We start from the raw sequence: 23,372 nt of genomic DNA, 5'->3' as shown, positions 1-23,372 counted from the left end.
CACAACACATTATCATGAGACATAAAGAGAAAATATTCTTTCTGGTATTGTCACCACCTTTATTCAGTGTTATACCACAAAAATATCAATTGTGCTTAACAATATATACACAATGGAAGGGCTGAAAACTTAAATGCCTTAAAGTTGATTTCCCCACTTTTTTTACTATACCAAGGGGTGCAAAATATTACAAATTTACAAATCTCTATGTAGCAATACTGCCACCAACATCGGTGATGCATTTAAGGCACTCTAGCAGAGTATAACATTTGACGTACAAGTTAAATATACTTTTCATGTGGCTCACAAAATCTGTACATTTTAAAGCCCTACCTGTGGTGCATTTGAGAAATGATTTGACACTGATTCAACACTAGTATGTGATGAAGCAACATGATAAAATGTATCACTTTGGTCTTTAAGAACTATGATAATAGAAAAATCAAAAGCCCATAAGTATGCAGATTGTTAGCAAGTGGGTAATTGGTATGACCACTTGGTTCATTTCATTTAACATGTGAAGAAACAAAACTGTTCTAATATGGATTCTTCAGTCGTGAACAAGTCGTTTATAGAATATTTGAACTGCTATTCTGTCTAATATTTGGTGAGGCAGAACCAAGTGGTCACAACAGAACATCATCTGTGTCATCGGGCACATTGTGGTTGGAAGGTCAAGGGGTAGAGGTCTGCTAGGTCACCGACTGGATTTGTTGAACTGCATGAAGTACTGAGCTGTTGGTTCGTTGGTGTAAACCTCCTTATCCATGAAATCCCCGCTACAGAGGAGGAGTAAATCACGTAGGGGTTACACAAGGGTCAGGTGCTCCAGTTGTGGAGCTCATCTTGTATGTTAGCCATAAACAGAAGACCAATTCATTTTAGCCTAACACATGATGTAGCTATATACATGTATATGGCCTCCGTCGGTCAGTATTGATGTAGCAAGCTATGTGTTACAGTATATTCTATTGTAAAAATAGCACTTTGATTAAATTTCATTCCATTACCCTAACAATTTAAGAGAGAGAACAAGACAACATAGTTATATGCTTTTCGTCACAACAAAGTTCTTGCTGCTACCAACACACATTATTATGTAATACATGTATTACAAACTGTCAAAAGTCGAGTATATGTAGTTGATTAGTTGTTGAGAGTGTTGGGGGGGAAAGGAATGGAACATTGATGCATCATCTGCTGGAGGTGTTGAACTGTGAGAAGAAGTCTCCAGTGATATTGTTCCGGTAAACTTCCTTGTTCAGAAACTCTTGGCTGTGGAAAGAAGAAAGAAACCAAACACACAAAGTGAGAGGAGGTTTGTTAGGTTTGCGGGTGCCATCCTGCTCCTACCTTTACAAGCTGTGTGGTGGTACGGTTCTGCATGTGAAAGCTGATTTCACTCAAGCAGCATTTCTCTGTATGTCATTGTGACTTTTAATTTGCACACCAAAACTTGTCTAGTGAGTGAGCTAATAGCAGTGAATTCTTAATCATGCTCTCAAAGCTGTGAGGATGTTTTTTTTTTTTGAGCGAAACTGTTTCAAATCCCTCATGGAAAAATCTACTAATAGCTAAAGTCATCCACCAAGTTACAGGATTGCTTGCAAATATGTCCTTAGTTTGAAGACTACTATCTATCTGTATATAGAATAACCAGCTCTTCAAATAACTTTATTTCAGAAGTTACAAAGAATGGCAAAAGACAGATTTTTCACGATCATGAGAAAATTACTCTCTTTTGTCATTTTGATGTGTCAAAAATTCCTCATGCTTTAGTCACTTGATCTTTGCAAATGTTAATATTAATCACACACTTAAGAATGATTAGAAGATAGCAACACTCAAGAAAGGTAGAATCAAAATGTTTGTTCCTGTTTGTCCTGCCATCTCTTGTGGTACATTTCTGTGGAAATTGGAAGCAGACCAGCTGCACTTCTTATATGTCCTGCTAGGGGGTGCTACTTACTGTGCCTTCTGCTCTGCACCAAGTCGTAGATTCTCCTGGGCTTGCTGCCTCTCAAGCTCCTTCTTCAGACGTTCCTCTCTTCTCTCCAAGATGACGGCTGCGCGGTCTGCATCCACACGTTGTTTGTCCCACTCCTCATTTCTCAGGCGTTCTTCCATTTCCAGACGCTACAGAATGATGGATTCATGTCAATCAATCAATCAACCAAGCAAACAGATAAATGCAATATAGAAATAGGTTAAGATGAAATGTTTGAACTTGAATATGGAAATGAATGTGTCAATGTTGCAAAATACTACATCAGGAGGTGTCAAAAAATCATGTGATGTCTAGGAAAAGAAGGAAATAAAGAATTACGTATCATAAAAGAAATGTCCCTACCTCCTTCTCTTGCCTCTGCTGTTCCTGCCTGTTGCGGACGTCAGCCAGCTGCTCGGGGCTCATCCCCTTCCACCTGTCTGTGATGACACGGTGGGCGCCAAACGCACTCTGTGCCACGGCAGGGTTCTCCGTGAGCATGTCTCCGTAGATGTGATTGGACAGCTCTGTGTAGTTGTCGTCTTGCTGCTGCTGCCTCTTCATAGCCTCCTTCTCGTCCTTCTCACGTTGCTGTGGAGAGAAGCAGAAATGGAGTAAACAAACAAACCTAGGGAAAATACCATTGTTTTGCAAATGTACTGCAGTTGATTAAATTCTTTTGATAACAATGAAAGCACAAGTACATTTTTGGATTGTAGAAAACTAGATATTCCTTATTAGATACGAGAACTAATGGTTAGCAGTCATTGCAGGCAAGGTTCTTCAGACGTATTCTTATCACACAGAAGCCGAATGCTCTCTGCCTTACCTGAGCCATATTGAAGTTCTTGGTCGCCATGTTGATCTGACGTCTGCATTCCTCCTCAGCCGTAGCCAGTTCACAGGCACGCTGGTCCAGCTCTCGCGCCTTCATCTCGTACAACAGGTCTGCGTGCTTCTGGTTCATGTCCCCGGCATTGCGCTCGTTGATCTGGGCCTTGGTCCACTCACGCATTTGTTCCTGATGGGGAAAAATAATGGAGGATGTGATTAGGAATACATTCACCACAATTCACCACAAATTCTAAATTGTGAGGCTAATGTAATGAAGCTTGTAGTAAGTCAATATCATGTACAGTACAGTACAGCATCTTTTTTGGTGAAGAGGCGCATGTAGTAGTAAAATAAGAGATCTCTGTAATTTTCAGAGGCAGAGTAGTGCTTTTGTGATAAGAAATGTGAGTGAACAAACCTGTTGGTACTTTTTCCTGGCTTTTGAGTTCAGATCCTCTCCATCCAGTTTCTGAACACCACTGATACCACAGCGCGGGTCGTCATCCGTCAACCGCGCGGGCTTGTCCTTCTTCAGGCCCTCAGGGTCATTCAGGTCAAACTCACGCCGCGTCTCAGGAACCTGGAAGTTCTTACGGAAGTCGTTGACGGCCTTGTTGAGATTGCGAACATCCTCCTCTTGTCGTTTTTCCATCAGTACGACAACCTTGTCATTACGAATGGCATCAGCAGCTGGAAAATAAAGATAACATATATGAACATATGTTGAAGGATAGTTGAATCAGTCCACAGTCTAGTTACATTGAAACTAATGATTTCAAGCAACAAAAGTACTTTCCATCCTAGATAAATTGTTTGCATTAAAGTTTGTTTTGTTGCCATAGTTGGCAAAATTTATAAAACTGTCATGACGACCAGGACATACCAAAGGCCTCTGCCCGAGCCGCCTCTGTATCCTCTCTAACTTCTCTATCTTTCACCTGCTGCTCCAATGCCTGCACATCAACCTGTAACATCACAATCAAGACAGGTCATCAGTTTAATTTCTATTAGACTTACTTCTATCTTGTTTCTATTCTGTTTTTGAAGCATAAAAGAACCATTATGTGATAAAATTGAAAGAATTTGCTAGAATAGCTTTCAAATAGCAATATATCAGGAAAAAGGAGGGAACTGGGAGATTATACAATGTACTTCTTTTAACATTTCCTCGCATATGGGCATATTCAATTGGGCTATCATATATTACTAGGCATAGTTAGTTTTCAATAGCATCCAGGATTGACAAGATGTGCATTAGTAACCATTAATAAATAATGCCACGATTTCCATTACATCAACCTTGAACAATGGCTGACAAACATACAACTGACAAATCTTTCTGCAAGATCTACAATAGTTTAATGCTATCACGCAATACCCTTCAGGTGCGTGTGAGCGAACATGGATCTTAGACATTTTCTGTCTTAGACTCTTACCCCAATTATCCTCTCTTTGGCATTGAAGATGCGGCTCTGACGTTGTTTTTCCATGTTGCGCCGCCGCTCTATGGCTGCAGCCTGTTTCAAGTCTACAGGAAGATCTAACTTGTACATCTTGGAAGTTGGGTGTGGTGGCTATATTCTCACAAATCTAGAAGAAAAAGCAATGGAATGACGTATTTGTTAATTTTCATACTGCACATCAGTTTCCTCTTGTGTGAAAATACAAATGTACTCGGAGTCTCCATATTACCGCTGTATATCAAGTATGATACCATATTTTTTGGAATATGGTTTCAGATCTTGGAGACATGTACAGAAATCTGTAGGCTTCATTCATACTCATAAAAGTATCAAATTAGACATGTTTGATCCAAAGTCACAGAATTTCGTTCTAAACTTTATTATCTCTGACCTAAGAAACTGCTTCTTTTCAGTTTTTGTCAAATTTTCTGTAAAACCTGCACACACATTCGTCCTTTGCTTCTTAAAAGCTTGATAAGCCCCGGTGCGGCGTAAACATCAGACGTAGCCAAGATACAAAACACTCACAAGAAACCCCCAAAGGGTAACAGAAAGAACCTGAAAGAAAATTCCAGACGTTCCACGTCGACTATTTGCACTATGATTAAACAGCATAGGGAGTTTTCAAACTATCCAGGATTATTCTGAGTAGATAACCTACCTTCTTCTGGGCGGCTAGGAATAATCTTTGGGAAGTAGATTACACGATGTCCTAGTAAATAATGCAGTAGTGTTATGGCGATCTCACGCTTTTGTATCAGCTATCTTCCCGTTGCTATGTTTATTCTTCTAAACTCGGGTTACACCATTACCATACATGGGTATGTAGATTTCATAATGCTTCAGATACATATCAAAGCTTCCAATTTGATAGTCAATTTGCACACAAAATGCAACAGTAATATATTATTAAAGCAATTGAATTGTCCTTTTTGACAAATTTGTGCACTTATTTGTATTATATTACAATTTTTTGGTGTCTAAAATGCCCCAGAATTCTATGGTACATTCTTGGTAGCAACCCCTTGACTTCACGGAATGTTACGCGAGAAATAGCGAGAAAATCTTTCGCGCATGCGTAGCTGGCGATCGTCCATTTTCCCGCTAAATTTTGGCATGAGAGAATCCCAAAACAGTGCGTGAAAAAGGCGATTTCTAGCAGGATCGCGAGCTGTTGGTGTGCTTTGCTGTAGCCCAGGAGGTCTAGTCAAACTAGAAGCAACCATGGGCTTCTTGAGGGAGCTGGAGATGGACAATTTTAAGTCGTACAGGGGCAAACAGACCATCGGGCCCTTCAAACAATTCACCGCCATCATAGGACCCAATGGGGCAGGTGAGAGATGATTTGTTTTTCGTTGAATTTTCGTTTTAATTTGAAAGATCGGGGATCTTTAATGTTTTGCAGTAGAAAGTGCTTTGATGTAAGAACCTTGCCTAACAGTTATTTCGGTCAGATTTTTCATAATTTGTGTGTACAGGAACTTTATGAATGCAGTGCTTTGTAATCAGGTGCCCAGCCCCCTAGCCCACGCTTGATAACACAGCCATTCTTCCTGCAACAACAAAATTTATCTATAATGATTTTAGTATTTTCCACAGTTTCAATGTTTGCAACCTGCAAAAACAGACTTCATAAAGATTTCAATGTTTGCACCATTTGTTTCTACTGTAGATTTAGTTATTTTCGCAGTAGGAGGGAAAAGGAGGTTTAGGTTTGTCTTTGTGGTAAAAACAAATTTTGTAGTACAGTTGTAACAGTGGGGATCAACCTCCACTAACTGACCAGTCTAACTGGTCCGGACCTTTTAGCCTAGTGGTTAGCATGTTGAATTCATAAGAAGCCGTGCGGATCGGGATTGGCGCGGGTTCGAATCCCGGAAGCGGCGTACTCGCCCCCTTGGGTTTTTACACAGTGTTAATAAATATTATTGAAAACACATAAACCCAATGTCATACATTCCCGGTCACTGGAAAAACCGTGAAAACAAAGCCGCCGCATTGCGGCAAACATTTTGAAACTTACAGTAACTCACTCTCTCTGTCTTCCAACCTCAGGGAAGTCCAACCTCATGGATGCCATCAGTTTTGTGCTTGGAGAGAAGACGACACTTCTACGAGCAAAACGTCTGTCGGACCTGATTCACGGCACACCTGTGGGCAAACCAGCAGGAAACAAGGCCTCTGTAACTGCCGTGTATGCTGAGGATGATGGGACCGAGATTCGCTTTACCAGGGTGTGAGTGTCCCATCAAAATTATGAACAACAATATACATGTATCTGCATTAAAACAGAAATTTTTATGACTAACTTGCAGAGAAAGATATTTCAGATACTTTGTGGAGTGGGTTATTTTAAATTTTTTATTATTTTTTAATGAATATTATGAATAAATTTGCAAATAATAAGATTTTATTGTTTTCTGTAGGGTCCACGCATCTGGGTCTGCCACAGACTACAAGGTGAACGGCAAGGTGAGAGATTCTTTTTTATGGCTCGCAGGAATCTACAAATCTATTTTGTATTTACATTTGCTATTCTTGAAATTAACTGTTAGAAACTTAAGCAATAACCTGTATACTTCCTTCTCCTTGGGCTTTTACGTTGTTGAGAACTCAACAACCTGTAAGCATAGTGAGATTTTCAACTCATTGATTCCTATGCAGTATTACATGTATCTGATACAGGGTTCTCCCCAGAAATTTATAGTATAACTACTGTAAGTCTACTTAGATCCGCGGGGCCTAAAATCCGCGGTTTCGGGCAAATTGGAAATCCGCGGTGGTTCTAAATTCGCGCTGGGCGATGAGTAGAAAAACTACAACTGAATACTGCCATCAGAAAATGCTTGTTCAATTTTTAAAAATCAAAAATGTTACGAAGGTCGCTACAAAACTGCTTCAAAATCGTCACAAAATGCGGTCCACGCCGAAACTGTGACGGGGAATTCCCGCCTTGTGATCACGTGAAATCTTGCAGTCAACCAATCAGAGCACAGTTTTTCTGACGCAAACCAATCAGCGCTTAGAACAAGCGGTAAACATGTAAACAAAGATGGCGGCCCAGCCCGGCCCTGCCGCCAGCGCGCCGTATTTTGAAGTAAAATCACGGCATAAAATACGACTCATCTACGCTACGCAAGCAGAATTTTCACGGGAAAAAAATTAAAGGAATAGATTCTCCACCGAATACGACCACAAATGGTGACAAATGCAGCAAATCACAGCGTAGGGACTCAAATGCTCGGGTGAAAATCTTGTTTTTCTTTACGTATTTTTGCTGCTGGCTTTCTTGAAAAACAGGTTTTTGATTAGATAAACGTATGTCAGAGGCACCGATATCGATTGTTTGCAAGCATAACAATAGCAAGAAACAAAAGAGTGTGATTGTACAACGGTAGACGGCGTCCCCAAGCCCGTAACAACAATGCAAAGCCAAAATTGTGGCGTGTATCTCGATAATCATTTTCTGATTTCTCGGTAAATTACTTGTATGTGTGTAGCGGTCGGGAGTAGCGACGCCGCTCGGCAAAACGTCTGCGAATCATATGTAATATAACTTGTTTACACGTATGTACTGTGCAAAAGTTTGTCATGTTTTACACAATCGCGTGCATTGTTTATGTGTCGCTTTTCCCTGAAGCCGAGCTCACTCGTAAATGTGGGGGGGGGGCAAAAGTACAATAAACATATCCGCGGGGAAATTGATTCGCGGCGCAAAGGTCGCCGCGGATTCCGCGAATCTAATTATACCGCGGATCTAAGTAGACTTACAGTATAATAAGGTGGATTTTTATGAATTTTAGCAAAATAATCCAGATATTAGGGGAGATTTTTTTTTGCGTTTCGGCGCATGCGCGCCGGAACGCATTGTCCTGGCTTTTACCTTCAAGGAAGGAAGCTTGGTTCAAGCTTGGTTCAAGCTTGGTTCAACACTGTGTCGCACACAATAAGACCTTATATGGCAATACGTTCCCAAATCCTTGTATAGCCGTTGCAAGAGAGCACGAAAAGGCAGGCAGGCTAGATTTGCATGTGACACAGGAGAGCGACCGCATGTAACTGCTACAACTGTTCGGAAATATCATTGCATTGTGGTTTCGGACTTTGATATCCTGAAAAATGACCATATTACATCTATTCCACAAGATTGCAGAAGAAAAAAAATGATTTCGTCAAGAAAACGACCAAAAATCGGCATAAATGATACCATATAGTGAGGTTATAGCATTACGTCCAGAGTGACTAGTTACGTACCGCCGCTTGGCCGATCTGGCAACGCGAAGCACTTCGGACCCAGAAGATCCGGGTTCGTGTCCGTGCATGGATTTTTTTTTTCTTTTTAGATATTGAATATCAAAAATATATATTGATATTATATTAATCTATCAATATCATATTTATGAATATCATTTTTTTTCATTAATAAATAAAGAAATATTTTATATTTGTTATTTTTAAATATTCATTTAATATATACAAGGCCTTTGTCTTATGAACAGGACTTCATAGATTCCAAACCCGGCATTCGAATTTTTCTGTTCATTTTAATGGAAAATACCGTGCAGCGGCTCCTATGCGCGGTAAGATGATTCTTGCAAAACACTCGCCACTAAACTTCTATCCCCGATGTAAACAGAGGCTCTTGATGTTGTTTGCAAAACAGCGATTCTTTGTTACGGTAGCAAATGCTCCATTGTTCAGTATCGACTTCATTCAGACAACACGGACGTGGAAAGTGGCGCCCCTCGGCACAAAACTATGGGAATTTTCATGAATTTTAGCAAAATTACCCAGGAAAATAAGGAAGAAATGTTGTAAATGCGGAAACCAGAATAATACGGATGAGGTAGCTGTTGATTTGTTTGACATTTGGTAGTCATTTTAGATAGAACCTTAGCTGTTATGAACTTCTATTTCACTTAATTACCATAGTGCTGATGATTCAATGGTGCTTTTTCAAATTTTATGTTTTATTGCGTGCCATGTACATAATTACATTGATAGCTTTTATAATGAGCCTATTATACATTTTACAAATAAGTACAAGTTGTAGGCCAAGACCAGCTTTTTCAAAAGCACTTAAGTTAAGTGACGTAACTTCAAAATTGCTTTCCCCAATCTGCCTTTCTCTATTAAAACAGTACTCATTTCCCAAAATGACAATTTTTCTTATAGACTGAACAGCCCTTGAGTGACTTCCTCTGGCAGATTTTACTTCAAGTAAAGGGAAAAGACAATTCACACTCATAAACGTAGCCGAAACGCCAGCTTTTTTTAAAAGCTCTTGTTTCAATGGTCCCAACGTGACAAGACCCGAAGGGCACTTGAAGGTGTGACGCAAAGGCCACTCCGAGGTTGCGTGTTACATATATACTGTAACTAACAGCGATTCTTCTCCCTAGGTCAGAAACATCATGAGACTGGCTCAACTGCTTATTCCTGTATAGAACACTGTCACTGAAATACTGTTAAACCCAATGTTTCTTCCATAGTCTGTGGGTATGCAGGCATACCAACAGGAGCTGGAGAAGCTGGGCATCCTGATCAAGGCCAAGAACTTCCTGGTGTTCCAGGGTGCAGTGGAGTCCATCGCCATGAAGAACCCTAAGGAGAGGACAGCTATGTTTGAGGAGATCAGCAGGTGGGAAGATGTTTGGATATCTGATGTTTTTCCGTAAAAGGTAGTCCCCCATAGCCTTTTTGAGGCCTAGGGGCAGTGGGTTGTTTTTCACTCTGTCTAGGGCACGGTATTGGATGGCGGAGCCCATCCCTCTACCTCCACTGCCTTTTAGTAGTTGACCTCCCCAACCGAAGTCTGGTACCCATTTTTACACCTGGGCGGAGTGAGGAAACTGTTGTGATTTTCCCAAGGCTATGCAACATTGTTGACAGCGGACTCAAACCTAGGACCTCTCGGTTCTGGGCCAAACACCCTAACTGTTATGCAACTTTTTCTGTACCATTCAAAATTACTTGCACCAAACAAATTACTCATTTACTTCACCTTTCATTCCATCAAAAAAACATTGTTTGAAGATGGGCCTGTCGTGCTATGTAACAAAATGCTGCTTTTAAGGACTAGTAAGTGCAAGGTAGGTAGGTAGGTAAGTGCCAGGCCAATTTTGAATCACTTTAGCAAGTCTTAAATTTTCTGTATACATGGCAGGTCTGGAGAGCTTACTGAGGACTACGCCAAGAAGCGTGCAGAAATGTTGAAGGCTGAGGAGGACACCTCTTTCAGCTACCAGAAGAAGAAAGGCATTGCGGCGGAGAAGAAAGAAGCTAAGCAGGAGAAAGATGAGGCAGAGAAGTACCAGCGACTTAAGGATGACTTGGTGAGAAGATAGGCCCTTAACCTTCTCTTAGGTTAATAGGAAGTTATATAGAGTTTTTCCAAACTTTAAAACTCTATTATCTTCTCCAGTCAGTGCAGACAGATCAAGATAAAACATGAAAAACAACAGGCTTACCTGGCTCGTAATTTTTTACGGGCTCAGATGCCACAGAATCAAGCAAGAAATGTTTGCATGGTCAGAAACCATAGTCTATGATGCCAATGTTTGTTTGTCTGTTTAGGTGAAAGCCCAGTTACAGCTGAAACTGTTCAAGCTGTACCACAATGAGCAGGAGATAAAGATACACCGCAGGGAGCTCAATGCCAAGACAGAAGAAGTGGATAACTTCCTGGCTCACAGGGACAGCGTTGAAGAAACCATCAAGGCCAAGAAAAAGGAACATGGGAAGATGGGACGTGACATGGCTGTTATAGAGAAGAACATCAGGGAGAAGGTAAAATGTTGTTTCTGGTCATTTTACACATACAGTAATTGTTTTTTTTATAGAAAGAAGAAAAGAGTGTTTTATTTTAATGGAGTTGTTAAATTATTAAAGTATTATCTGCAACCTCCATTAACACTAATCTGCCGGGTTACATAAATCTGCCACTTTAAAAAAAACAGTTGGATTGAGAGTTGCAGCACCCCCCAGGTATGCACTGTTTAGATATACAGGAGTGCATTATACGGGGGATCATTGGATTGGAGATTTGTTTGGATGTATCTTTTCAGGGTGGCGGAACTATGTACCCCGGTGGAATTATGTTAGTAGATGTTAGTGTGAGAATTTGAATGAAGATGTTGGAACAGTTGGGACATGTCTTATGATATGGTAAGAAAATTATGAGAAAGTAGGATTGACATGCATACGGTTGTTTGCACAGGAAGTGGAGTTGAACAAGAAGAGACCACAGTATATCAAAGCTAAGGAGAACACTGCCCACATGATGCAGAAACTTGCTACAGCAGAGTAAGTTGCTTGAGTAACTGTTACCTTGCTTTTCTTATTGCCTGGATGTCTAACTTTCATCGACATACTTTCAAGCAGATGGTTTTCCACTACCCAATAGTTCATTCCTTGTCTTTTCTTACATGCAAACTAGTTATAGAGAAGTGAGCAAGATCCAATTCTTGATCAGGATATATATAACATATATGCTCCGTATATGTTTACTAAACATTCCTATTGTTAATTGATGGCTTGCAGAAAGTCACAGAAGAATTCCAAGAAGGCTCACGAGAAGCACCTGAAGGAGATAAAGGACTTGGAGCGAGAGGTGGAGGAGGTTCAGCGCCGTCGTAAGGAGTTTGAAGCAAAGATTGAAGAGGAGAGTCAGAGCCAAGGACGCGACATCCAGCTGGAACAGGCTCAGGTTGGTCATCACTGCTGGTAGTACAGTTTACTTGCACAATGCTGCAGCGACAAGACCCTTTTTTTGTGGTGCTGAAGTCAAGCCCCATTTCTACACTTGGCTGATGGCAGAACACTCTAGCATAGGCCATATCATTTTCATTGTTGAACAGACAGGAAATTACAGGCAGCATCTACATTGTATGACATGGAAGAAAGTGACTGAGTGATATATTACAATGAAAAAAGAAATGTATTTGAATCTTATGAACTTTCATTCACTGGTGATTTTTAAGTATCAGACCATAGCTGGAGTTCCTATGGTAGTGTCCCTAAATGTTTTCTCACACCTCCAGGTGAAAGAATATAACCGACTGAAGGAAGAGGCAGGGAAGAGGGCAGCGCAGTACTCGGCCGAGCTGGACGGCGTGAACCGGGCGCAGAAGACGGACCAGGATCGGTACGACAACGAGATGAGGAAGAAAAACGAGGTGCAGGCTCGGATCAAGCAGAAAGAGCACGAGATGGAAGAGAATAAAAAACGCCTGGAGAAACTTGAAGAGTACATCAAGTAAGTGAATAAGGGACAAAGATTTCTTATCCTGCTGAACTAACAAGTGGAAGGAGGACATCTGTTTACATTGAGATAATAATAATTTATTTTTCTGGCAAAAAAACTGCCTTGCTCTGTTTAATTTTTTCTCCCTTGTTCACTTCTTCATTATGATTCAGAATCAAAAAGTTAATCCTCCTTCTTTGCAAAGTACTGTTTTGTTTATGTTCTTTCATAAAGACCAAGGGTGGATGGTGAAGAAGTCTAAAGCATGTAAATGCTGTAACAACCAACATAACTCATAATGTTACTTTTGTGCAGGAAGAGCCAATCGTCAGTTGAGGAGCAGAAGGAGCAGCGCGCTCGTCTGGAGAAGGACGTGGATGAAGCCAAGGGTCGTATCTCGTACATCAACAGGGAGCTGGAGTCCATCGTAGGAGAGCTGGGGGAGGCAAAGGTACCTGAAAGAAATTGAGGCTAATGAGTTTCATTAAAAAATCAATACTAGATGAATGAATGAATAGAAAAGACGGTGATAACAAAGCAGACATACGAAAGTACAAAAATATGTCAACAAATATGACATGATATTCTTGAAGCGACTGTGGACCCAAAGATGTTGTGTGGACATCTTGTTAGGAATTTAAGTAAAGTAAAGTAAAGAAAAGTCACTATAGATTACTGACAGACCATGTTGATGACCCTCATATAGGTTGACCGTCAGGAGAGTCACCGCAGTGCTAAGAAACACGAGCTCATGGAGAATCTCAAGCGGCTTTTCCCAGGAGTGGTGAGTTCTCAGGGCTGTTGTGTTGTACATGTCTAAGATGAAGACAAGCTAGAAAGAGTACAAAACCAAGCAGCTAGATTCTGCATGAATGAATATGACATGGGTGCTAGGGTCACTGAAATGGAAAAAAGATTTACAGTGAGCCAATTCAGATTTAGATATACTTTTTACATGCTACAGACATAACACAAAGCAGTGCTCAAAAACTATAAAGACTCAAATGACCCTACCAAGTTTGTTCAAGATTCAAGGTAGCTTTTGATGCAAGTGTAATTCATTCAGTGTAGATGCTGATCAGGAAGCAAATCCTTACCTCCCATGTTCTGTGGATTGTCTAGTATGGCCGTCTGTTAGATCTCTGTGAGCCGACCCATCGCAAGTACCAGATTGCCATCACCAAGGTGATGGGAAAGAACATGGACGCCATCGTTGTGGACGCAGAGAAGACAGCGCGTGATTGTATCCAGTACATGAAAGAGCAGCGCTCTGAGCCCGAGACTTTCCTTCCGCTGGATTACATTGAAGTTCGTGGGACCAATGAAAAGCTTCGGTAAGTTTCAAAAGAGAGCCAGCACTAACTATACTCTGTATGCTGTACTGCTTTGTTCTTATCATCACAACTGTAAATGACATGGTTCTAGTGCAAGAAAATGATACCATTTCAAGGGAAAAATTCCAATTTTTTATCTCTTTGTGTCTATGTGCTTGACTGAATGTTTTTCTTCGGGTTTTTTCCAGGGAAATCCGTAACCCCCATGGTGTGAAGCTGGTGATTGATGTGATCCGCTACGAGCCTGCCTCTGTGAAGAAGGCACTTCAGTTTGCCTGTGGAAACTCCCTGGTGTGTGAGTCACCTGATGACGCCAAGAAGGTCGCCTTCGAGATGGGGGAGAGACACAAGGTAGGGATTGAGACTAGGCTGTAATTTGCCTGCATGGTTTGACTGCAGGGTTCGAAATTCAATTTTGGGAATAGGTTCACTGGAGCACCTAACCTGAAAATACTGTAGATGCATGGTTTTGATTTTGGGCTAAGGGGAAAATAGAGTGTTTCAGGTGGTTTTAAGTTCGCGGCAGCCCTTTAGTCACATACTGCTACAGTATTGGACAAATATGTTCGCGGTGGTTTTAAGTTTGAGGTGAAATGGTTGCCGCGAAAACCGTGAACGTGAGTTCTAATGAAAATTTGTTATTTCTTTTAGGCTGTGTCCCTGGATGGAACAATGTTTCAGAAGTCTGGTGTGATCTCAGGAGGAGCCACGTGAGTTTTTTTCCATTGTAGTTTTGTAAAATGATAACCTAGTACCAGGGGCTATTTCTGATTAGAAAGGTTGTCACATTTCTCATAATATCACAACATGGAAAAATGTCTAACAATGAAGAGCTTTAGATGTTGACCATTAACGTTCTCTCCCCATAGTGACCTGAAAGCAAAGGCTCGTCGCTGGGACGACAAGCGACTGGATACCCTGAAGGTCCGCAAAGACGAGCTGACAACAGAGCTTAAGGAACAGCTTAAGAACAAACGGAAGGAATCAGAGCTAAACACCATCAAATCACAGATCAACGGGCTGGAAACACGCTTGAAGTACTCACAAACAGACTACAACACCACGGTAATCTGGCTTCTTGTCATAGTACAAATTATTACATCCTGTTCTTGGTATTCATAAAAAACGTCTTTGGTCGTATCGACTTACAACTGTATTGTCTTCTACATCTTGAAACATAGAAATTACTCCAAGTGAAACAAAGTATTCATTCTCTGTACTTTGTGAAGTTTGCATCAAATCTACTCATCTTTCCTTGCAGCGAGACCGTCACTTGAAGAAGAATGAGGAGGATCACCAAAAGTTCAGCCACGAGCTTGAGCTGTACGATGTATGTTTTTGGCTTTTCTCACATAAAATGTCATAGCTGTAGTCCGCTGATATTACCCTTGTGAACTTAACATCTCTCCTTGCTTCTAAAGAGAGGTTATTTTGAGACCATGAAGTTTAATGGCAACATCATAAGTGGAGCAGCTTTCTTCCTTAGTTAGTTTCTATCGTAAAGCAATGATATGGAATTGTTTGGCACAGGAGCAGTAAATATGTGTAGTGTTTTACTGCTGTAGGTAAAACCTGCACACGTAGGGATAGTAGATTAACTGTGTTTGACTGTTTTCCACAGCCACGGTTGCAGGAGATAGAGAATAGGATGACAGAGCGCGCCAAGAACATCCAGGTGTTGAAAGACCAGATGAACGTTGTGGAAGATAAAGTCTTTGCAGAATTCTGTAAAAGCATTGAAGTCGAAAACATCAGGTGTTTGTTCTACCTTGTCTTACTTCTTTTGATATAACATGTTAATGACTGTGAACTAGAATGGCAACATTTTCGGGAAAATGCAGGATATTCCCCTTCCATTACCTCAAATATGACATCCTTAGCATCGGCTGTAAGGGTATTATGAAGTTTCTGCATAAATTATGCAAATGAGGTCGCCATTAGCATAATTTATGGTCAGGTGTGTTCACCTCTCCTAAAGGTACCTACATCTGAAATATGACAATCGTAGCCTTTACGGTGAGGGACATGCATAAATTATGCAAACGAGGCCCTCATTAGCATAATTTATGGCCAGGTTTTATTACCCTTCCTAATGGTACCTACATCTCAAATATGACATCCGTAGCTTTCACGGTAAGGGAAATACAAGTTTATGCCTAAATTATGCAAATGAGGTCCACATTAGCATAATTTATGGCCAGGTGTATTCGCCTTTCCTAAAGGTACCTACAACTCAAATATGACATCCATAGCTTTTACGGTAAGGAAAATTCAAGTTTATGCATAAATTATGCAAATGAGGTCCTCATCAGCATAATTTATGGCCAGATTTCCTGACCTTTCCTAATGGTACCAACATCTCAAATATGACATCTGCAGCTTTTACGGTAAGGGAAATAGAAGTTTATGCATAAATTATGCAAATTAGGTCCTTATTATCATAATCTATGTCCAGGTGCATTCACCTTTCCCAAAGGTACCTACATCTTAAAGATGACATCCGCAGCTTTTACGGGAAGGGAAATATAAGTTTATGCATAAATTATGCAAATGAGGTCCTCATTAGCATAATTCATGGCCAGGTGTGTTCACCTTTCCTGAAGGTACCTACATCTCAATTATGACATCTGCACCTTTTACGGTAAGGGAAATACATGTTTTCCATACATTATGCAAATGAGGTCCTCATTAGCATAATTTATGTCCAGGTGCATTCACCTTTCCTAAAGGTACCTACATTTCAAAGATGACATCCGCAGCTTTTACGGTAGGGAAATACAAGTTTATGCATAGATTATGCAAATAAGGTACTCATTAGCATAATTTATTGCCAGGTGTATTCACCTTTCCTATAGGTACCTACATCTCAAATATAACATCCGTACATTGTAACATAAGGTACATATAACTTTCTGCAATACCATTAGTAGAGCTGCCACCGCACATCTACTTGGTTTTTGGCAGAAGAAGAAGAAAGAAGAAGAAGAAGAAGAAGAAGAAGAAGAACAGGCAAGCAAAAACAATATATCCCCCTTCCCACTGGAAGGGGAATATAATGAACCAGAATATGTGAATTTACAAGGTTTGGTGTGATCCAGCTAAGAATCTTGACTTTCTCCAGAAATATAGGGATTAGCTCAAACTTTTAGGAAGAAGAAAAATTAAATAAAAAAAGTGGCAATGGGAACATGGGTTTTCAAGTCAAGAAATAATTATGTTACCTTTCGTCTTTTCCCCCGAAATAGACAATACGAAGAGCGCGAACTTCGCGTACAGCAAGAGCGAACCAAGAAGCGACTAGAGTTTGAGAACCAGAAGTCCCGCTTGTCCAACCAACTGGACTATGAGAAATCTCGTGACACTGCGGCGAGCGTGAAGAGGTATGAGAAGGAGGTGAAAAGAGAACAGGCTGAGTTGGAGAAACTCAAGGCAGAGGAAACCAAACACATGAAGGTAAGGCAGTGTTTTACATGCTGAGGGGTACATTCAGGTAGCCTGGGTTTACCGGAGTTCCCATACTCTCCCCTCTTTGAACTAACTAGGATGGCACCCAGGCTAACATCTAGTTCAAGAGCACAATGAGAGTCAGTAGAAAGAAGAGTTTTTAAAAATATTAGAAATTTAGTATCTTAAACATCTCTACGATTATTTATGTAATGTTAATGGGAGAAAATATTTTATTGTACACAAAGTAACAAGCTAGAATAAGAAGTTTCCAACTTTTTGAAATTTTAATTGATCACTGTTGTCTGTGTATGTTTCTTCTGAACAAATTGTCATTGGATGTTTAAAATAGTAAGATAAGGTGGAAAGCTATATCACTTAAAAGAAAAAAATGTTGTGTCTAGAACAAGGTGAATTTTCTCCCTGACCCAGGTGATAGATAACGAACAGAAGAACTTGGAGGATTTGAAGAATTCTCGGCTGCTGAAGAAAACGATGATGGACGATAAGAACACAGAGATCGAGTCCATCCGTAAGGAAATGGCTGGGGTGCAGAAAGACATCAACCACACCCAGAAACAGGTCACCGCCCTGGAGACCAAACTGGAACAGAAACGAGCAGACAGACACAGCCTGCTCAAGTCCTGCAAGGTGGGGAGACTGCAGTCTCACAGCTGTTGACTGTACATCTGACCTTTGCACCTGACCTTTGCATATCTGACTATAAATGTTGTTTAAAGTTATCTAATGAGGATGCTCATACAGTACTTGGTGGCAATGACTTCCGCTGCATTGTGAAAAATAAATAATAGTGACTGCTGTAACATGCAGGAATTGTTTGGTGGCATCATGATTGTATTAAGAAAGACTACGTTACATCTATGATATGTCACTTTGTTTTGTTACTTAGTGATTTCTTGTGTCTGATAAGTGAAACATAAGACTTGTTCATTGGAATGATTCCACCTGTTGAAGAATTTTCTGTTGCTCACATCATGTGTTTCTCTCGTAGATGGATGACATCAAGTTGCCCATGAAGAAGGGCTCCATGGAGGACATTACTGAGGCTGGTGAGATCTCAGGCAGTCAGGACGAGTCTGAGTCTGGTGTGAACAGTGGCAGCACCCAGGGGGCCAAGCAGATCTACGATCGAGAGGCACAGATCGAGATCAACTACCGGGAGCTCAGCAGGGATCTCAAAGATGTAGGTTGTCATATGTTTTATGATGTCTTGAGAGTTTCTTATGTGAAGTTTGAGAAGATTTTAGATGTGAAGAGTGCACAGTTCTTTAGATGTTCAGTTTTAAAGCATGTTTTGAACCTTTGTTGTCAAGCCAACAGCTAATGAAGGATGATTGTGTTGCTGTATCATGGGTTGCTAAGCTTAGAAGAGGAGGGAGGCGGCTACAAAACTTAGGCATACAAAATCTATTTGGTCACATTCACATTGTCAAACTCTCCGTCAGTGATAAAATAAAATAAGCATTATGTTTCAAGATGTAATTAATGAATACCTGTGTACCAACAGCTGGACACCAATGAGGAAACTCGCACCATGAGTGACAAACTTGCTTCGGAGGTCATCAACATGCAGTCCAACCTGCAGCGGATATCAGCCCCCAATATGAAGGCCATGGAAAAGTAGGTGTCATCCAACACATTTTCCCCAAGCCGATGTTTGTAGTTGTGTATTATTTATTGATAAACTGTTTACAGATGGAAATCCTCTTTTGTTGTGATATTCCACATCTCATTTTGCCTTCATCGATTATGCCAGATTGGATGCAGCCCAAGAACGTTTACAGGAAACAGCCAACCAATTTGAGGAAGCACGCCGCCGCGCCAAGAAGGCCAAGCAGAACTTCGAGATGGTTAAAAAAGAGAGATTCGACAGATTCAACAATATGTTCGAGCACGTGTCTACACGGATCGATGAAATATACAAAGTAAGTAACACAATCTTTGCTTTCTATTTAGATTTCACCCATGATTATTAGTTAAGGAGGAAAACTTTACTTACGTATTTCAAGGTTATTTTCATGAACTGCTCAAACATACATGACTTGTATTTGCACTGAACCTTAGACTTAAGCATGGATATAGCTTTGGATGGACTTTTTGTACAGTGTCTATATTTTTTGTGTGCTTTGTCTTTCTATGAAACATGTTGGAATTTGTCTGAAAGATATTGTTCAATTTTTCCTAAAGCAACTGTCGAGAAACCACAGTGCCCAGGCCTTCCTGGGCCCAGAGAATCCCGAGGAACCCTACCTGGATGGCATCAACTACAACTGTGTGGCCCCGGGGAAACGGTTCCGCCCCATGGACAACCTGTCCGGCGGGGAAAAGACGGTAGCAGCTCTGGCACTGCTCTTCTCCATACACAGGTAAGGACAACATGGTCAAGTAACTGTTGTTCATAATGGACTTTTCTTTCATCGCATGTCATACATGTGCTGGTTTCTCAGAATGTGAAGTGAGGTCAACATGAATGGGAAGACAATATCTCTGTTTCTTAAGCTCCAGATCGCTTTGTGCAATCACTTCAACAGGGGGCTCGATGGAGTGATTAAAGTATCACAAACACACTGTAATTTCTATGTTCATTCTGTTCTAGCTTCCAGCCGGCTCCATTCTTTGTGCTGGATGAGATTGATGCAGCGCTGGACAACACCAACATTGGGAAGGTGGGCTACAATCTGATGCGGATCTTATATGTCTTTCTATTAACATTATAGTTGTAAGCTAATGCTCAACATGGGTTTCCCAGTAGATCAAAGATATTTGGTTGTAAGTTTTGCTTTGTGTGTGTAAAATGTGAGGTTACCTTGGACATCCAGAATATCTAAAACATGTAGTTGCAATAGTTTGTTGCTTTGTGTGTATGAAAAACCAGGTTGCATCAAAGATATTTGGTTGTAAGTTGTTGTTTTTGTGTGTGTAAAATGCCAGCTCGCATCAAAGATGCTTGGTTCTAAATTGTTGCTCTTTGTTGGTGAAATGGCAGGTTGCCCAGTACATCAAAGAGCAGTCGGAGGGCAGCTTCCAGTGCATCGTCATCTCCTTAAAGGAGGAGTTCTACAACCGAGCAGATGCACTCGTCGGGATTTATCCAGAGGTACATTATCAAACTCCTCACCATTACTTAACAGAAGATCCTTTTTTTGTTTGCCTTTAAGAACTCTGTCTACATACATGCAGTTCAGTATGCCTCAAAGAATTTCTTAAATGACTACTGCAAAGATTGCTGACTCGCATTTTGTTTTTTAATCACTGCAGCAAGGAGACTGTACCATCAGCAACACCCTGACCCTTGACCTGACCAAGTATCAGGATGGCACCAAGGGACAGGGCAGCCCCAGCAAGCGATGAACCCTTGACCTGACCTGGCAGTGGCGCCTTGACCCGACCTTTGACAAGCTCCATGAAGATAAGCCAACGTTCAGTTGTTCCATGTTGTGTCGTGCTCATCTGTTGATGACAAGGAACTTTATTTAGCATTATAGCGACGACGTAGCTCAGAAGACTAGTTCTAGTCCTGCCATGAACAAAGTTGCATTCAAGTAAAATCGAGCTGGAAAATCATCACCAAACAGCTGCAGGCATTGGAGGAGATTGGAAAACAGAAAATTGGATATGGGATTAGGTCAGCACTGACGATGTGGAAGTACAGGCAATACCAATAAAGAGATCATCAAAGTTTTGCTAATGGTTACAGTGCAAAGACTTCCATTGTGCAATGTGTGGCTCCAGCTGAAATAGCAGTAAGAGTTGGTTCAGGCATTCTAGAGTTGATCACTTAGACATTCCAAGCAACAGTCGTGGTCGTTGTTAAACAACAAGCTGACTTGTTCTGTTCTGAAAGTATGTGTTATCTGTTCATCCCAGAATCACGATAAAGAATTAGTAACTATGGAAACATTTGGAGTAGAGAATCAAAGTTCTAAACATATCGAATACTTTCACTGTTTCATTTAGGCAACCATGTTTTCAAGAGGTTAACGATAATATGTCTAATTTTACATACTGCAATTACTGTATCCAATTAAGCTCATTTTGGGAACTGAGCTAGTTTTGATTCATTATCAGTTAATTCTATCTAGCAGTATATTGAAATTCTTTGATAGTTTAGTTGAATCTTTTTTTTCTTATTTGTATGATATATCAGGTTATTATTGTTTTACATTTACAAAAGATTTACCAGTTGTATTTTCTCATACTACAACAATAAATGTGTTGAAATATTTCTGCCGTTGTCTATCTGTATTATATATGATAATTGATGACAAAGGATCGTTTGCTTCCACTGCTTATTTAGAGGCCCTGACCAGCTTATTTTGTCTCAAAAGTTGACAATGCCCCCTATCAACACCCAAAGGAACTTCACCAGAAACAGTGTTTGACAAAGGCTTCGCCTACAGATGATTACTGATTAGCCATAATGGGTAGGGATAGAATGGCCTTGGCATTAAACAGTTCATTGGCAAGTTGATTTTCTTGAGTTAAGACTGAAACCATATGCTTGACTTTGGCACCATCTGTGGTGGAGTGTGTAATCCAGTGATACCCCATTGGAAATGATGTCTTGGCCATATAAGCTGAAATCGAGGCTAAATTCTTCGAGCTTCACATGCTTTTATTCAGGAACGTATTCTGTGAGGATTTATGAAAACAATGCCTTTTTGTTCTGAACAAAATTTTTTCAGAAGCAACATTCCTGGCCTCTACCTCCACCCACACAAATGTTTTAAATGTAACAGAGCTATGCTTTGTGGTACATGTAAGTGAGAGGTGACCCTTACGATTTGCCCTCTGGCCTAATGTAAAGTATGTTAGGAAAGGGCTATCAGATTGTCTATTTGTTAGCTCTTTACTCCAGGAATCCTCTGAAGTATCCCGAAAATCACTGCAATGCCAAAGGGAGACTGAATAATGCCCTGCAGACTGACCCTCGAGGTTAAAGGTGAACAAGGGTCAAGTTTGGCCATGGCTTCTGTCAATATGTGTTAGATCCAAACCATGATGTCAGCGAAGGGGTAGATTCAGAGGGCAAATTGTTTCATCTCCAAATTTCTCTGCCAGAGCAAAATCCTTTTAAACTCCCAATGTACAAGATGCAACCTTATCATTGACATCATATTTGTTACAAGGAAGTTACGATACTCAAGATTTTGGTTTTTCTTCATCTTACAGATATTCCTCTGTGGCAAGTATTGCTTACACAAGGAATACATGCTGTTGCTCTCTACAACCATGCAATGGAAACATACTGGTGAAGGATGATAACTTAATGCACGGTTAAAAGACAAAATGGAATACTGGTGAATTCAGTTGTTAGACACAACGATCCTTTGCCAATACCAAGGAGGTTATATAACCTCCTTGCCAATACCTAACAAAAATTTTTATGTAACATCCACTCATTTCTGTGAAGATGTTGCTAAATGTTCCTCTGGCAGACCAGAGAGACTTTGAAATCTGATGTACGTGTAGGAAACAAGGAAATTCCTGTCCAAACTTGCCAGGATATATAACTCAATCAGTCATTACTTTGTAGCACATCTAAGTAAGGTTAATGCCATTCTTGGAACTGATACAAATTCTGGAAAAACTAGGGTTATGTAAGGTTAAAGTCTTTTTGGAACTGATACAAATTCTGGGAAAACTAGGCTTATGTCAGGTTAAAGTCTTTCTTAGACCAGATGCAGATTCTGGGCTATGTAAGGGCTGCCTCAAAAATATATTTGGGAAAGTCTAGTAAAGTTCTCAACCTGCCAAGAGTGCACCCAAAACACTGCATACTCTAGTATAACATAAGGCATACCAGTTCTCAGACACAGCAATCTTCCGGTCACAATTTGTTATGATGAGTTCCAAATTTTCTCAAAGACATAACCAACATGCTAAAACAAAATTGGACAACAAAGAGAAGGAATTGGGGAATAATGACTCGTGGTTTGCAATTATAACAGACATACCTTTAATCGAACCCCCAGACTGAAACATAAGAAGCTCCCCAGTTTGCAAACAATTCCCTTAACTTACACAGCTCTTGGCTGTTTTAT

The 23,372-nt window shown here is 40.5% G+C and overlaps 2 protein-coding genes across 3 annotated transcripts; one reads left to right on the top strand and one right to left on the bottom strand.

The window, feature by feature from the left end:
• Positions 1-35: 35 nt before the first annotated feature.
• LOC136435178 (RIB43A-like with coiled-coils protein 2) lies at positions 36-5,081 on the bottom strand. Of its 2 annotated transcripts, none has more exons than XM_066428431.1 (8): positions 4,946-5,081; positions 4,258-4,411; positions 3,705-3,786; positions 3,240-3,511; positions 2,817-3,008; positions 2,351-2,578; positions 1,970-2,136; positions 36-1,275 (listed from the first exon to the last, which is right to left on the bottom strand). In XM_066428431.1, the coding sequence occupies exons 2-8, from the start codon at positions 4,372-4,374 to the stop codon at positions 1,194-1,196; spliced, it is 1,140 nt and encodes a 379-aa protein (XP_066284528.1). In that variant the 5' UTR covers positions 4,375-4,411; positions 4,946-5,081; the 3' UTR covers positions 36-1,193. The 2 variants fall into 2 exon arrangements, with proteins under 2 accessions (XP_066284528.1, XP_066284527.1); XM_066428430.1 differs by having other exon boundaries at positions 36-779.
• Positions 5,082-5,350: 269 nt separating this feature from the next.
• Positions 5,351-21,553, top strand: LOC136435175 (structural maintenance of chromosomes protein 1A-like). Its single transcript, XM_066428427.1, has 26 exons — positions 5,351-5,617; positions 6,340-6,520; positions 6,711-6,756; positions 9,777-9,925; positions 10,451-10,619; positions 10,861-11,073; positions 11,504-11,589; positions 11,827-11,992; positions 12,327-12,541; positions 12,845-12,980; positions 13,236-13,313; positions 13,652-13,863; positions 14,052-14,214; positions 14,515-14,573; positions 14,733-14,928; positions 15,125-15,193; positions 15,485-15,618; positions 17,109-17,316; positions 17,740-17,958; positions 18,320-18,511; positions 18,836-18,948; positions 19,085-19,253; positions 19,516-19,694; positions 19,925-19,994; positions 20,315-20,425; positions 20,587-21,553. Exons 1-26 carry the CDS (start codon positions 5,509-5,511, stop codon positions 20,677-20,679), a joined length of 3,735 nt encoding a protein of 1,244 aa, XP_066284524.1. The 5' UTR covers positions 5,351-5,508; the 3' UTR covers positions 20,680-21,553.
• Positions 21,554-23,372: the final 1,819 nt, after the last annotated feature.

The sequence above is a fragment of the Branchiostoma lanceolatum genome, chromosome 5 (assembly GCF_035083965.1).
Source record: "Branchiostoma lanceolatum isolate klBraLanc5 chromosome 5, klBraLanc5.hap2, whole genome shotgun sequence".
NCBI classification, from domain to species: domain Eukaryota; kingdom Metazoa; phylum Chordata; class Leptocardii; order Amphioxiformes; family Branchiostomatidae; genus Branchiostoma; species Branchiostoma lanceolatum.
Note: the sequence above shows the minus strand (reverse complement) of the source record. Positions and strands in the feature narration are given on the sequence as shown.